The sequence below is a fragment of the Biomphalaria glabrata genome, chromosome 1 (assembly GCF_947242115.1).
Source record: "Biomphalaria glabrata chromosome 1, xgBioGlab47.1, whole genome shotgun sequence".
Classification (NCBI taxonomy): Eukaryota; Metazoa; Mollusca; class Gastropoda; family Planorbidae; genus Biomphalaria; species Biomphalaria glabrata.
The window spans coordinates 88,013,465-88,029,142 of record NC_074711.1 but is presented as its reverse complement, the minus strand read 5'-3'; the positions used below and the strand labels follow the sequence as shown (position 1 = coordinate 88,029,142).

General features: G+C 34.8%; 1 protein-coding gene across 3 annotated transcripts; it reads left to right on the top strand.

Moving 5' to 3' along the window:
• The first annotated feature begins 96 nt into the window (after positions 1 to 96).
• Positions 97 to 15,390, top strand: LOC106076478 (uncharacterized). Of its 3 annotated transcripts, none has more exons than XM_056018358.1 (10): positions 97 to 231; positions 2,599 to 2,684; positions 3,594 to 3,783; positions 4,236 to 4,404; positions 5,091 to 5,192; positions 6,790 to 6,991; positions 8,091 to 8,223; positions 8,650 to 8,835; positions 10,526 to 10,673; positions 13,908 to 15,390. In XM_056018358.1, exons 2-10 carry the CDS (start codon positions 2,641 to 2,643, stop codon positions 14,114 to 14,116), a joined length of 1,383 nt encoding a protein of 460 aa, XP_055874333.1. In that variant the 5' UTR covers positions 97 to 231; positions 2,599 to 2,640; the 3' UTR covers positions 14,117 to 15,390. The 3 variants fall into 3 exon arrangements, with proteins under 3 accessions (XP_055874333.1, XP_055874334.1, XP_055874335.1); XM_056018359.1 differs by having other exon boundaries at positions 120 to 141; XM_056018360.1 differs by having other exon boundaries at positions 142 to 160.
• Positions 15,391 to 15,678: the final 288 nt, after the last annotated feature.

Genomic DNA, 15,678 nt, shown 5'->3' with positions numbered 1-15,678 from the left:
AAAAATCAAATGTCCCAAGCTTCCAAGAAATGAGAAAAGCATCTAAAAATAGACATTCTAAAATTAGTAACAGATACCTTGCTAGACTATAAGTATATAATAATAGCTAGATCTAGATAAATCTATAGTCAGTAGAAGTAGGTAGGCTATACGGATATAAGTATATACCTATAATCCTATAATATTACATTATAATAGATCTATACACCCAGACTCATTAATACTATAAGAGTAAGTAATTAATATAATAATAAATAATAATAATAATCAAAAATGAGTATATGAGTCATATCTATGAAGATATCTAGATGTAGCAATGTAGCGAATAATATTTATAGAATATAGGCCCTATAATTAATTTAAGGCTTCGAATCTGAAGATTATATATATTTAATATAAAAAGTGTAGTATATAGATAGCTTACTTCATGTGGCTACGCAGCCCCAGTCATGACCTACTTATTTTGCCACATCCAACGCAGACATAACCTTTGTCGATTTAGATTCTCTTTTTGCCGTCTATATCTGTCCTAGGCAGTGGATTTTCTTTTAGTCTCAAAAGTGTATCCCGTGGCCTTTGTAAGTGATCCTCTGCTGTCTCATTCTGAAGCCACTTGCAGCCAATTAAGTTGCATAAGCTGGTCTTTAAAGCATTTCCATTGGGCACCTCTGTAATTATGTCCACCACCTTTCAGCTCACCAAATAGACTGCCTTTGGCATATATTCGTCCCCTATTATGGGATGCGTGCCCTGCCTAGCAAACCTGTCGGACCATATAAGAAGTCCCTCTATACTGTCTATACCTGCCTTCACAAGAACATCGCTAGTATTATGCCACCATATGTCCATGATGAAACGCAAACATCTTTGGTGAAAGCATGGAAGTAGTCTAAGTTGCTTTCTTTATAGTACCCATATCTCAGATAAATATAGAAGGGTTGTAATTTTAAGATTCACCATGTTGCCTATGGGTATTCAAAGTGCTTGAAAGCATTTATGAGCAAGTGGCTCTCATTGTTTTGTGATATTTATATCATTTTAGATTTATTTTATAGATTATACTCTCATTGTGGAGCTGAGTATGTTCCATTGGTAGATATCTGGAACATAGTTTTTGTTTTTCTGAGGTTGATACATCAAATGAGGCAACAACCTCATCAAATTTATTTAAATAAAGACACCAAAAATATTTTACATTATTTTTTGTTAGTTTTCAAGATAGAATCTAAATTCTATAACAAGCAAAATGCAAAACAATACTTTAAAAAAAAAACAACAAAGCTTATATTAAGTGTATTAATTAGTTTTGACCTGTCATGTAATTAAATTTGTAATAAGCCATAGACGACAATCTATAAAGGGGACTAATTCAGCTTATACCACTACTTCAGTTAAGTACTATTTCTTTCCCTTGTTCGAGATACCAAACAAAATAATTTATTACCAATTTGGTTAAATTTTTTTTATTGATTCTTGTGTTGTCAGGTAACATAAATAATCTTGTCAAATTTCAGCTTGATCCAGATTGGGTTTCTGAGAAATAATGTGTACAAACTTTGTAACAAGTATAATATAAATTGTTTTTAATAACATTTGAGTTTATTTTATCTTATAATTTCAGACATTCCTTCAGTTAATTAAATCCTACTGACTTACTTTAATTTATTAGCGTCAGGGCTTAAATTTAAGAATGAATTACTTTTACATTACATAGTAATATGTATTTATATTTTATATAATTATTATTCTATAATTGAAGGTTAAGAATGAATTACTTTTGTATTACATAGTAATATGTATTTATATTTGAGTATTATTAATTTTTACCTATTACAATTGAGATATTAATGTATATTTAAAGTCTTTGGCTGTCCTCTAGCTTATAAATCAAGATACTTTTCCGGACCCAAAACACGTACAGCTTCTTCAATAAGCTAAAGATGGTGAATGGTAACCAAAACCAACAGATGTCAACTGACATCACATGAAATCATGATGTCGCCACAAGGAAAAAAAATACTCCACAAATAATGCCAATAATGTCATTGAAACTATGAAACTATAACTAGAAGAAAGTGACACAGAAGAAAGCAGTGCTCTCATTTTGTGTACCATTTTACATCATACCAATAATATCAAATAATCTCCACACCAAAACTGTGACAATTCGTTACTGATGACTTTGTTGTTTAAAATGTACTTGGGACTTGAAATCATAAGTTTGAACCCCCTCCCTTGCTTCTTGTGTTCAAGAAGAGGGAACTTGATCTAGGGCATAAAAATTCTTAAGGAGTATCTGTCCGGGCGTAACAATAAAAATCAATAAATTTTTTGGTTGCTTAATTAATGTTATGCTACTCTTTTAGTTCAGAGAGCTTGAGCTTTAGCTTTGGATCAATTTGGCTTAGGGTTCATGTAGACATCTTTTGACTATAATTTTGTAATGTAGACAACACAAAAAGGCACTATTACAAAAGTGACATTCATTGATTGGAATATGATTTATTTCTTACAGCTGAGATCTAATTCCAGTATAATAGCCAAATAGTTTAATTAGATAAAACAGCTTTATTATATTCATATCATTTTTTTTTCTAGACTTCTTGTTGACAAGGGCTTATAAATCATCAAACAACAAATATGTCTGGCGATGGAATGGACAGATTTCTGCAGAGGATGAGAAGGTAAAAGCTGTTTTATTATTTTTTTGTTCCTCAGAGAAAAAATGTGTTGGTTAAATCTTTCAAATAGATCCACTTTAGATTGATATTTATATGCATTTGAGATCTTATCTTCTTATATCTTATAGATTACACAATATTATATGTTACTTCAAAATAAAGGTTCTTAAAACAAATATATTTCTTGCACTGATATTATTGAAATATAAATTTAGATGGAGTGGTTTGAAAACCTTATTTATTTTTATTTTAGTTATTTTAGACTTATGTCGATTAAGATAGTGACATGGTGTAAAAACAAACATAAAATGTTATAAATAGGGATTACATAATAAAACAGAACAGCTGCTAATTGGGTATTTTTTTTTTTAGAGATAATACATTAGTTATTTGTAAGATTACATCTTAGACTATTTAGTACAGATTATATAGAGAAAAGAGGTTGGTGGCCCTTGTCTGTTAAAATAAGCTGTTCTAAATAACGATAGTTCTTTTTACTCGGTCTTTGCAAATTTTTTTATTTAAGTTATAATGTTAAAAAATAATTTGAATGTTGAAATATGGGTTGAAAGTAGGAGAAGAATTGTGTCATATGACGCAAAAGAAACATTATTTACATCACATTCCCACTCCATACTGTAAGAATGTCTAAATTAGAAATCAAGACTCTTGACTGTTACAGGGAAATATATTTTTTTAGTTGTAAGCAGTAAAAATAAAAAGCTAGTACATGTTTAAGGTGGACTTCTGATTCATTAGTAATAACAATGAATCTAGTAGTTCAATAAGTAACTTACAAAATAGTGTCACTGCTTTACTCTGTCAGAAAAAAAAATACGTGCATATTCTACTACAAATATAAGTCAAGAAAGTTACAGAACAAATATTTATGTTCTTTTTTTTTTTTTCCAGTGACCTAATGTTTGAACTGCGTAGGATTGAACACGGGGAACGCCCTGTGACAGGTCAAAATCATCGGGAAAACCTTCAACATTTTTTTGAAAAGAACCTTGAGCCAGCCGCTGATAGGGGCGTAGGCAAATCGAACATTTCAAATCATGACGACATTGAAACTCACCGACCTGAAGCTGTTGTCGTAGAGGTATTTTCATTTTTTTTTCTCTTACTTAAACTTTGCCTTGTGGAGACTTATAATAATTTAATAATAATAATTAGAGCTTTGATATAGCGCTACTTTCATGCTTACAGCATGCTCAGAGCACTTTTGGTCCAATCTCATTTGTGGACCAGTGGGGGGAGGGGGGTATCTCACAACTCTGCTCAAGTCAGGTGTCGAAACCCCAAGCCCCATTCAAAGATAAGTTCAAGCGTACTTAGCCTCTTGACCACCCATGACTTTCTATAAAAAATTTGATTAAATTGGACTTTCTCTTGAAAATGATAATAAACATTGGAATTTAAAAACTTAGTCTACCAAAGATTTTTATAAGTATATGTCTGGTAATGTGACTCAATCTAGCTTTATATAATAGTTTAAAACTTTATAATGATATCTAAATGAAAAGTATTCTTCCTTATTGCCACATGTTTTAGGTTCAGGGGATTATTGAGAGACGCCCAGTTTCATCCATTTTAGAGTCTCCTGCTTTTAGAAGACAGCTTGAAAATATTATTCGAGGCAGCATTCAAAACGCATCACCGACCTTAAATAGACGACAAGCTCAGAGCCAACCAAACAGAACTCCATCCCCACCAATAATAGGCAAGTGATACAATATACGATTTTTATGAATGAAACAGATTCTTAGACAACTCAAGATTTTCAGTTGCTACAAAAAATTTTAACAAGTAATTTATTTCGGTGGGCCTACTTATTTGATAAAAATTTGCAGTTGTTTAATTTAACTTGATCTTAGACTAGCAATGCTTGGTGGCATACGATAATAAGATATTGTATTTGATTCTAAACATTAGGGCAGATTGTTTATTTTTTCACAACAGCTTTGAAGACCTGAACTAGATATTTTTACGTACACAAAACCTACAATTCTGTTGTCTTCCAGGAGATCCTTCCATCCCAGTGGCGCTACAGCCCTTGGAGGGCTCTGGCCTGCTTCAACACATCCTTCTATTCAGATCTCTCCTGGGTCTTTCGTCTCCATGCCCTAACCCCAAGCTATTGCAGATCTGCCTCCATCTTCTAGGAGATAATTTAAGGAATTATCTGTTACTTGATATAATATCAATCTTGATAGTTTTATGCTAGTTTAAAATGATTTTTTTTCTTGCCCAAGGTTTGTAAAGCAATATTTAAAAAGGTGGGTGTTCAATGCAGGGCTAATTCTTTTGTTTCTGGTCTGTTGATTGGAGGTTGTCAGATTTAAACTGCATTAAACAATAACTCTTTTATGCTAGGAGAAATGATTTATAGATTGTTTTATACTGCAGCAACATCTAACCATGAAGTGATCCAAGTTAGACAACCTCTATCCAGACATGCAAGTACAGAATCTCTGGACAGTTTTTCAAGTGCAGTTAGCTCCTTGGAAGGTAACTAGCATTGGTCACAATTTTTACATTTTGGAAAAATGAATGTGATGGTGATTGTAACTATCATGACGCTGGTTACAATAAAAAAAAAGTTTAAGAACACTTTATCTACTTTTTATTAAAAAAATTTTGGGATTACAAGCACTATTTTTCCTTCTTCGTTCTCATTTTATATGTTGGAGGATTCAGATCAGTAATCCTATATCTCTGATGAACCGTATAGTGGTTTCCATATCAGGCAGTTCTTCTATAGGAGGGTTTTGATGACAGAGTCTTGTTCGGGCCTCTTGTTATAGTATGCAGCTTTGAAGGACATGGTCAGCATTCTCTGGGGATGTTTCACAAGGGCAGGTTTCGCTAGTCCCAACATTTAGCTTTCGGAACATATGTTGTCTCATTCTGTTGTGTCCAGTTCTGAGTTGAAAAAATTATGCGTTGGTCATGTTGAGAGAGCTTATAATAGACGTCCTTTTTCTTGTAATTTGGATTTGAGTTGGTTCAGTTTTCTTTTATTTCATTTATTTACACTCTATTATTTTTATCATTTCTTCTGGGACTCTTTTTTCCAGTTAAAAACATTTCACCAAAGAGAATGGACAAAACATACAGAGAAGATTATTTAGTGACTACACACAGATGTCTTGATTTTTTTCATGCACAACAGTAGCGCTGATACCTTTACCTTTACCTATCCCTTAATCTGTTGGACCGTTGGGGCACCATGCAAGATTTGTCGACCGTCTTTCTCCATTCCTCTCTGTCTTTTGCCTTAGTCAAAACCTCTTTCAATGGCAGTCCCGTCCATTCTTTATGTTGTCCTCCCTGTCCTGTCTGCCTCTTCTTCTTTTTCCTGGTACTGTTCCCTGAAGGAAGTTTTTTGCGAGTACTGAAGAGCTGATACAGTCTCACAGAAAAAGGAACAAACTTCTTGTATTAGTGAAGAGAAGTGGCCCACTTTGCAAGGACTTGATGTACTTATGATGAAGCAGGTGGCGGTTTTCTTCTTAAGTTTTTATGATTTTGCTGAAAATTCTTTGGTGAAAAAGCTAAAATATTGTAGGGTAGCGCATTTGATTTTTTGACTCTCTTTTTCTGAGACTTTCCAAATGGTGCAAAGGTTTTGGATGACTCACCTTGCCAACAGTAAAAATTAGCCAAAATGTATTTTTGTAATTTAAAACTGTTCAGTTTGTACACAAAAAATGGCCACCATGTGACTTTCTTTGTTAGGTTTTGAAGATGATCTTTGAACTTCTTTGCTAACTACTAACACATATTTACATTTTCTGTCTAACAAAGAAAACAAATTAGAGACAAGTAAGAAGTCCAACGACTTGGCAGAATTAAAGTCATTGATTAACATGCATGACTAGATTGACCCAGGAACATGTCTAGGACGTAATCATCTTCTTTTTTGAAGTAACCTCTGTATTTTAATAGATTAGATAACAAATCATACTGATAGAGTCTGATGTGTTTTAGATGGAGACTGTATACAAAAGTAAAAATATCACATTTTATAGTTTGCTTCTTGGTCTAATAGTAGGTGGTGAGAGTATGCATGAAAAATATTATTTTCATCCTATTTCTGACTTAGATTTTGAAGATGTGGAAGAAATGACCAGCCAGGCTGTATCTCCGCGACCACTGGGTGTACTACCCCATGGTGTCAGAAATAATCAAGACTCAATTAGTCGACCAAGAGTGCAGCCTCAGCAACCTAGAATAGAACCACAACAACCCAGGATAGAGCCTCAGTCCCCCAGAATAGAGCCTCAGCCTGAAGTCTCACCAGAAAGGTTAGAGTCACTTGTCTTTTTATTCTGCCCATGTTGCTTTATACAGTTCATTTCAGTGCACTTTGGTTCTAGAAGAAATGAAGAAACTAATAGTGAATAAAATAAAAGAGAAACTGACAAGCTCTCATCCAAATCACAGACGACGCCTATTATAAGCTATCCTGACAAGATCAACATCTAATCTTTCGACTCAGAACTGGACACAACAAAATGAGACATCATATGTTCTGGAAGCTCAAAATTGGAACCAATGAAATTTGCCCATGTGGAGTGTCACCAGAGAATGCTGACCATGTCCTTCAAAACTGCATTCTTTATTAAGAGGCCCGAACAAGACACTGGCCCCAAAACACCCCTATAGAAAGAAAACTATATGGAGAGCTCCCTGATTTGGAAACCACTGTGCAGTTTATCTCATGTACTGATCTAGTCATCTGAACAGTCCAACATAAAAATGAGAACGTGGAAGAAAAAGTGCACTTTGTTCAAAATATTTTATTAGGAACATTCCTTTGGGGCAGCCGTAACTGTGAGAGATTTCATTACTACTTGCTTGGCGCACTTAATTTAGCTTTGAAAATATATAGAATTAACTCATATGAAGGGAATTAGTGCTAGACACAAATCGTGTACTATTCTTACTCCCTCATTATGTGACAACAAAACTCAAACCTGAATCACATTTTTAACAGTGACTTTAAATTAACAAATATGAAATGAGTATTACCAACAACATCATTGGTAGGATAAAACTGGTATATTTCTTTTATTTCTTTTGTGGGGTAGCGGATAATTTAAATCACATACAGTCATCTGGTTTTAAAAATGGTTCTTTCAAATATAAAATTCAACAAGCACATTTAGTTTTCAATACAAAACGACATGCTTTCTAACCACTCAGTCTAATGGCCCCATGATAATGGTAAAAGTAGATTTTTAATCGTGCTTTTAGTATTTTATATCAAAACATGACAATAAAACAGACTAAGGCAGTTTAAACACGTCACCTTATTTTCTCTCAGAGGGTAATTAAAAATCCCAGCATCCACTTGGATTTGTAAAGATATTTATGACCACTATGACTACTTTTGTTTGTTAGAGTTGGTTGGAATGAAATCAACATCAGACAGAGAGATGAACTCGTGGAGGAAATCAGTGAACTTCTTCACAGTCGCCTTGTCTCCTCGACCTTGAATGGAGAGTTCAGAGCCAGGCTAGAAGTCTTGGGTCAGGCAAGTCATGAATAGTAACGATGCCTTTAGAAAATCAAAGGCTGCTGATCATGTCATTATGCTGACATTTAATTCTTTGAATTCTAATAACAACATGAAAAAGCACAAACCATCTATGGAGTTCTCAGCTTTTAAATTAAATTTACTTTAAATAAAAAACAGTTTGAAAGAAATAAAAATAAGAAAAAATAACAAATTTCTGCAACTTTAACTTTGAATTGTATTTTTAGTTTTACAAGTTGTTATCAAAAATGTGATAATGAAATTTTTGACTTAAAATTTTTTTACTAAACAAATAAAATGTCGTGTCAATGATAATAGTTTCCTTAAAAAATGTTTTATAATTTAAAAAAATCCTATTTGCTTTCTGTCTTCTTGATGAAATTTGTACGATTACTATAAATAGGATTGCCAAAACTATTTCAGGAACATATCAGGGCTTCAGGAACTGATGGCCGCGCTGTTGAAGAATTTGTCCGACGTTTACCTCATGCTGGTGTGCCAAGAAATGATTTTAGCCATTTAGGAATAAACCTGGGAGCTGCAGAGGCAGACAACTGGGAGACTATTTCTGTGACCAGTGTCAGTGCACAGTCAGTGCCGTATGTTCAGGTCAGTGCGTTATGTTCAGATCAGTGCACAGTCAGTATCTTATGTTCAAGTCAGTGCATAGTCAGTGCCTTATGTTCACTTCAGTGCACAGTCAGTGCCTTATGCTTGGGTCATTGATTAGTCTATGCCTTATGTTCAGGTTACTTTGTGAATGTCGAGATGCTCGTTTACTTTGGTATTTGATGGTACAAAGTAGTTTTACTTACAGGAGATTAAATAAAGTGTTAGTTCTTGTAATACAGGTTGATTCTTTCAACAAGTACTCTGATATTGAGTTTAAAATATAAATACCAAAAATGGCACTGATTTTAAAGTTTCCAGTACCAAATATTTTTCTTCTTTATCATCAGTTTCTTGATTATGAATTCAAAGGCTTCAATTTCTCTTTTAAGAAACATTGGATTGAAATTCTGTTGTGAGTAGTATCTGTATGTTAAAGAACTGATCAAGAACAAGTGGCTTTCCAATCTGTTCAAGCCTGGATAGATATGTGGAGAGAAAGAGTTCTTTATCTTCTGAAACATTGCTGACTCTTTGCACCTTCCGTCTGAGTCTGCAAAGAATAAGTTGGTCCACTCCATGTTGTGTACTAGTCTGAGATCTTCATGGCATTGTACCTGCTGGGATTGTTCTTGATGGCCTTGTACCTGCTGGGATTGTTCTTGATGGCCTTGTACCTGCTGGGATTGTTCTTGATGGCATTGTACCTGCTAGGATTGTTCTTGATGGCATTGTACCTGCTGGGATTGTTCTTGATGGCATTGTACCTGCTGGGATTGTTCTTGATGGCATTGTACCTGCTGGGATTGTTCTTGATGGCATTGTACCTGCTGGGATTGTTCTTGATGGCATTGTACCTGCTGGGATTGTTCTTTAACAGCCATTTATTCTTGCAACTTGACCATGCTATCAAAACTATTATTACAGGGCTTTTTATTTCTTTAGTCCTTGCATGAAATGTTTAGATGTTTACAAAGACATTTCATTTTGAGGCCTGAATCCCCCACCTCAGACCATGAGCCTCTAAACTTTTTGTCTATACAAGAAAATTGACGCTGATTTATGACTAATTCTTATTTCAAAGTAAATCATTATTAATAATCGGTGAACGATAATCTGGATGTTTGAAACAGATTTCCTTCAAACTAATCCTTTACACTTCACTTTGCTGAGGTGATAATATAGATAACATAGAACAAATTAATAAAAACATAACTTTCCTATAGAGCATCTTTCATGCTATAAGCATGTTCTGTATACTCTGGTCCAATCTTGTTTGTGGACCTTTGGGGATGGGGAGGGGGGGTCCGAGAGAAGATTTCCGTGCTGCCCTTAAATTATGTGCTCAGCCAAACACAGTTCAGGTCAAGTTGGGATTCAAGCTGAGCCCCCCTTGATAGGTGGCCAAGCACGGTTTTAACCGTGGATGATCAACTCAAAACTCATGAACTATTTCTACTAATGCCTTAGAAAACAGGAGATTCTATTGCTCCATTTTCACCTATTCACTTGCACTCTAGAGTAGTCATGATCTTTTTCTATATAATCATAACTCAATTTATCACCTGGTAAAGCGAGCCTATTTATTTTAACTGAGATTACGCTTATATTTTTAGGATTAATCATTATGTTTAATGTCAAGATATTTTAATGTGAATCGTAGAGTTCAAGTTTTCTTGCCTTCTTGCAGACCAACGCTTACTTGGGACGAGAACTTCAGAGTTTGAAGGCACAAATGAATGAAATGAAAAATATGTTGAAGTTGACCTTTGACCTCCAGCTGGATATTCAGAGAGCCATCAGACAGGAAGTAGCAGGAGCCATGAATTCGTTATCAGGTATTTCAAAATTAGATTTAAATTTATTTAAATCTACACCACTAAAACTGGTCAGTGATGCAATAAGAAAATAAATTGTTTCATAAATCAAATCCATATCTTATTCCCAATTTATTTGATAGAAAACCATTTTTCCCTACTATATGCTTATGCTATGTTGTAGAACAGTGGTTCTCAACCTTTTAAGCTCGGCGACCCCTATTTACAATTCCTCACTTTGCCGCGACCCCCTCCCTTACACAGCAATAGAAGAATAGACAATAACAATCCATATTTTCGATGGTCTTAGGCGACCCCCAAAGGGGTCGCGACCCACAGACTGAGAACCCCTGTTGTAGAAGGATGATCCTTATACTTTTTTTTTTTTCAAACAAAATCTTCAACAAGAAGCTCTGTCACTTTGTTCATATTCTGTTCTGTATAGTCTTCTACTGTTGCTTTTTTATATTAAAACTATTTTTGCTAAGTTGAGATCCTAAAGTCAATATAGTAGTTATAGAAAGCCTTGTGCATTATAGGTATTTAGGACAATAAGGATTGAAATTTGCTTAGAGAATGTTGAACCCCTGGGGCACCACACAAAATCCGTTGACTTTCTCCATTCCTCTCAGTCTCGTGCCTTGGATAGAATTTCTACATCTACTGTCTATTCCTTTCTTTTGTCTTCCCATTATTTTCTCTGTCTGCCTTTTCCTTTCCTGGTACTGCTCCCTAAAGGAAGGTCTTTGTGAGCCCTGAGGACCCTATGATATGTCCATAGAGTTTAAGTTTGCATAGTTTGACAGAAGTTAGCAGGTCATAGTGGGGTCCAATTGCTGTATTAATCATGTTTCTAATCTTTTCATCTGTGATGCAGTCTTTGGATCTTTCTGTAGCACCTTAGCTCCATTGCTAGGATCCTTCTCGTCTAAGATTCATGCAAGAATGTGGCCATGCAGAGGTGTAGCTAGGGTGGGGGGAGGGAGGGAAAGGATTTGAAAATCCCATCAGGCCCCCATCTGAGGGGTCCCCAAATGAGTGTTTCTTACATTAAATATTATGCAAAATGCAGGGGCCCCCAAAGATGTCAAGCCCCCTGGGCTCCAAGTGATGGCAAATTTCTACCTACGCAAGTGTGGCCATGGCCAGGGAGTGCATCAATCTGACAAACTAATCTATAAAAAGTTTTGAACAAAAACTTGTATACAACTTGGCCATCTTTTATTTCGTACATGGATATATTGTAAACTCAAAAAATAAATTACTTTTAAATATTTATTTATAATAATTATGATGAGAAAAGAGCAACGGGAGACAATCAAACAATGTCTTACATGATACCATGAATCAGTTTTTCAAACTGGTTTGGCCCTTCAGAAATTCAATATACAAAGATGACCTCATTCCAAATGTTTACCAAAACATTGCTTACACATCAGGGAAATGATTAAAAATAATGACAACTTATGTCATAATTATCTCCCTTAGACTACAAATATGCTAGTCTTGTAGATACACAGCAGTGTATAAATATAGCTATTGATTCACAATGTACCATCATTTTTTTTGCTGACAGACTTTAAATGTATTTGAAAAATTCCTTCCATAAATAGCTGTAGAGAGAAATGACATTAGATAGAAGTAAGCCCTATGGAACAGAGGTAAAACAAAGGATGCTGGGGTCAGTGGCTACACACAAAGAAGACAATGACCACACAATTTGTCACCAACAAGTGTTCTTTTAATGTCTAGCAGATGGGTTGTCCCAGAGGCTAGAAGTTCACAACTGATACATTTTTTTAATTGAGTTCTTGCTCTCTTTCATAACCATGTATGGAAACTGATGAAATCTATAGGCCCCAATATATTGCATTATAGGCATCAGTCCACTGTATACTGTTAAGACAAACAACAACTATTAAACCCAAGCAGTTAGAGAAGTCTGACTCACTGACCTATACATGTGCCAAAACCATCTTATTATCAACAACTCTTTTGTCTCTGAAAACATTTACTAACTTGACTGATGTTACCTTTTCAAGAGCTCTGTTTTTATACTGAAAGATTTTCAAAATATACTGGTTACATTAATAATTTGTTGTTGTTCGCCTTGGTAGTAAAATGACTCATCTCATAGAACTTGGATAAGATGAAAGCCTGGGCAGTAGCTATTATCAGAATGATGTTGCTCAGACTACAGTTCCCCCACTCTGCTGTTGGATCTAGAGGAATGGCAAAAAAAGGGATACAGTTTGGAATCAGCATTGCTACATGCTGCCCAAGGGTCACTGGCCCTTTTGTTTTCTTTGGGTTGATTGCAGAAACCTTTCCAAATGTGTTGACCTGCAAAGAAGCAAGAGCTTGGATTTAGCTACTTTTCTCCAACTACCAAGGCTATTGAGCCTAAAGCTTTCTGACTTAGGTGCAAGTTACTTGTCCTGTGAGTGTTTACAATTCTGCATGTTCATTGGCTGCCTGGTTGTGCGGTTTGCGCTCTGGACTGTTGTTTAGATCTATCGATGGTCCAGGGTTCAAACCCTGCCGCTCCCATCCCACATCGTCCTGCGGGAGGTTTGGACTAGGAAGTAATTATCTTCAACTTTGAAGGAACTTCCGAAACATGTAAAACATTTTACAAACATCCAGTGCCTGAGTCACACATGAAGGCCAGAAGTTGGACCAGTTGTCAGAGACGCATGCCACTGGAAGCATTTTATAGCTGGTGTAGTAAATTGAAGTAAAATTCCTCTCAGACCTTGTGATCTATAGGGCAGATGATGTAATGGGCATCTTTTTCTGTGGTACATTATTAATGAGGGTGTCATGTGGCCAGCATAATGACCAACCGCCTTTACTTTTCCCCAATTAGTATCAGGTACCCATTATACTTGGAAGGACTCAGAGGTCCCCCAAAAGATCCCGAAATCACAAATCCCATTTTTCACCAGGATTTGAACCTGGACCCAGGTAGTGTAGTATAGGTAATGTAGTGTTTATAGCCAATTCCATCAATAACAACCTTACCTTACCAAACACTAGAAATAGGTAATAAAAAACAAAACAAAAAAAAAAAAAAGACATGCCTTTTATATTCTTCTGTTTGAACCCATTCCAAAACTTATATTACATGACTGAAATAAAATTCCATTGAGAAATTAAATACATTTATATTATAACATAAACTGACTTTTTGTTTGTTTGTTTTCCAGCAATGTTTAAAATAAAAAAAGTTTTTTTTTTTTTCATCTTTATCAGTGTCACCTCCAGTTCTTAGTCGCCCAATCAATGACACGCATTGTCTCATCTGTCTCGATCATCACACGGACACTGTTTTGTATCAGTGTGGTCACATGTGTGTCTGCTACACTTGTGGAAGGGACCTAGTCAATCGTGGGCACAGCTGTCCTGTGTGCCGAGCACCAATCAAAGATGTCATCCGTGCTTATAAGACGAATGCAGATTAAGGGCGGATTCAGCACCTGATACAATAAGACGAACTTTGTTTGTAGCAAGACATCGTGGAACTAATTAAAATGAACATATTTTAAGCAAGCCAGCCAATACCCTTTCTTGATAACAATTTACCAGCTTTATGAAATAAAGAATCGTCTTGGCATTAGTAGCATCCATTGTACATTTTTTATTTGGTATTCTGCTGGTCTGTTCAAATTGTTATTGCAGATTCTATTTTAGATTTAGACTGAGATTTTGATATAAGATATCAAAAGAAATAGCTAGCCAAAGTTTGAGTTTTGGCTTAAATAAGTGTTGGAACTATGGATCTGGTGGGGAAAGGTTTAGAACAACATATTTTTTTCTGTTGGAATTATAAAAGCTTTGATTTAAAAATGAAACAAAACACTTTTATTGTTATATTTATTGACAACTTGTGATAGTACACAAGAAATGTTTTATGTCAATTTTGTTTTTAACCACTTTAATTTAGTATATATCGATCTTATACCTTGCACATTAATACCAATGTTTATATGTGATTATGTAATGACTCTATTGTACATAAGTGTATAGATTTTTAAATCATGAATGTTCCATTGTATTTTACTTGTATGTTGAGACATTTCTACTCTCTTAATGTTAATCCAGCATGACAGTCTTACACTTCTTTTTCTAGACTGAGTTGACCTCATTTTGTGGATATTAGATTTATAAAGGCATCAATGTCTGAAGCCAGTGACTCAGACATTGCCAGCGACAGATCTTAGTGGAGACAGCTTTCCGTCCAATGCACCGAATGGCGCAGTAGGACCTAAGTCTAAGAGGCATCTGGGAACTTTTCAACTTCCGCTTGGAAAAAATTGGCTCAGAAAAGTAAAGAGTAAGTAATACAGGGTGAAGATGTGGCCCAGTAATGGATACTTGATGTAGTGGCTCATAATTAGAGCCAAGGGTGGCTCATAGTTAGAGATCCATACATCATTTTAAAGAGTCATAAAGAGTTAAGCTTTTATTCTAGTTGGCTTTTAAACTGGTGACTTTGGTAGAAATCTTGCTTTTCTCAGGTTTTTATTTCTGATCGTATACAAATTTTATGTTCATATAATGCAGATGTATTTGCTCAAAAGAAAATCTATTTTTAAAAAAATCTATTGAAGTGATTATTATAAAGCAGTAGATTGTTTGATTGTACTTTCTGTTAATGTTTAGAATGTAGATGTGGCTCATGAATTTCATGAATTTGTGACTCGCCTAATAAATGATGTAGAAATATTTTTCAAAATGTTTTGTTAAATTTTTTGAGACAGAAACTCTCGACTGTAGCATGAATATTTTATTATGTAGCTAGGCTTAAATTGTAAGCTAGTAGAGTATGTCAAAGCTCAAGTAATGTTTTGTATTTCTTTTTTAAGATCAATTTTTTAAAATTCTTTTGTTTAGTTCATACCCTTGAAATTCTAAGAGAATATCATTTTACATCATAAATAGATTTTCCTAAACACATACTGTTAGATTCTCCCCACCAGTCAAGTATTCAATCAAGAGTTTAGATGAAACAAACATCAGTAAA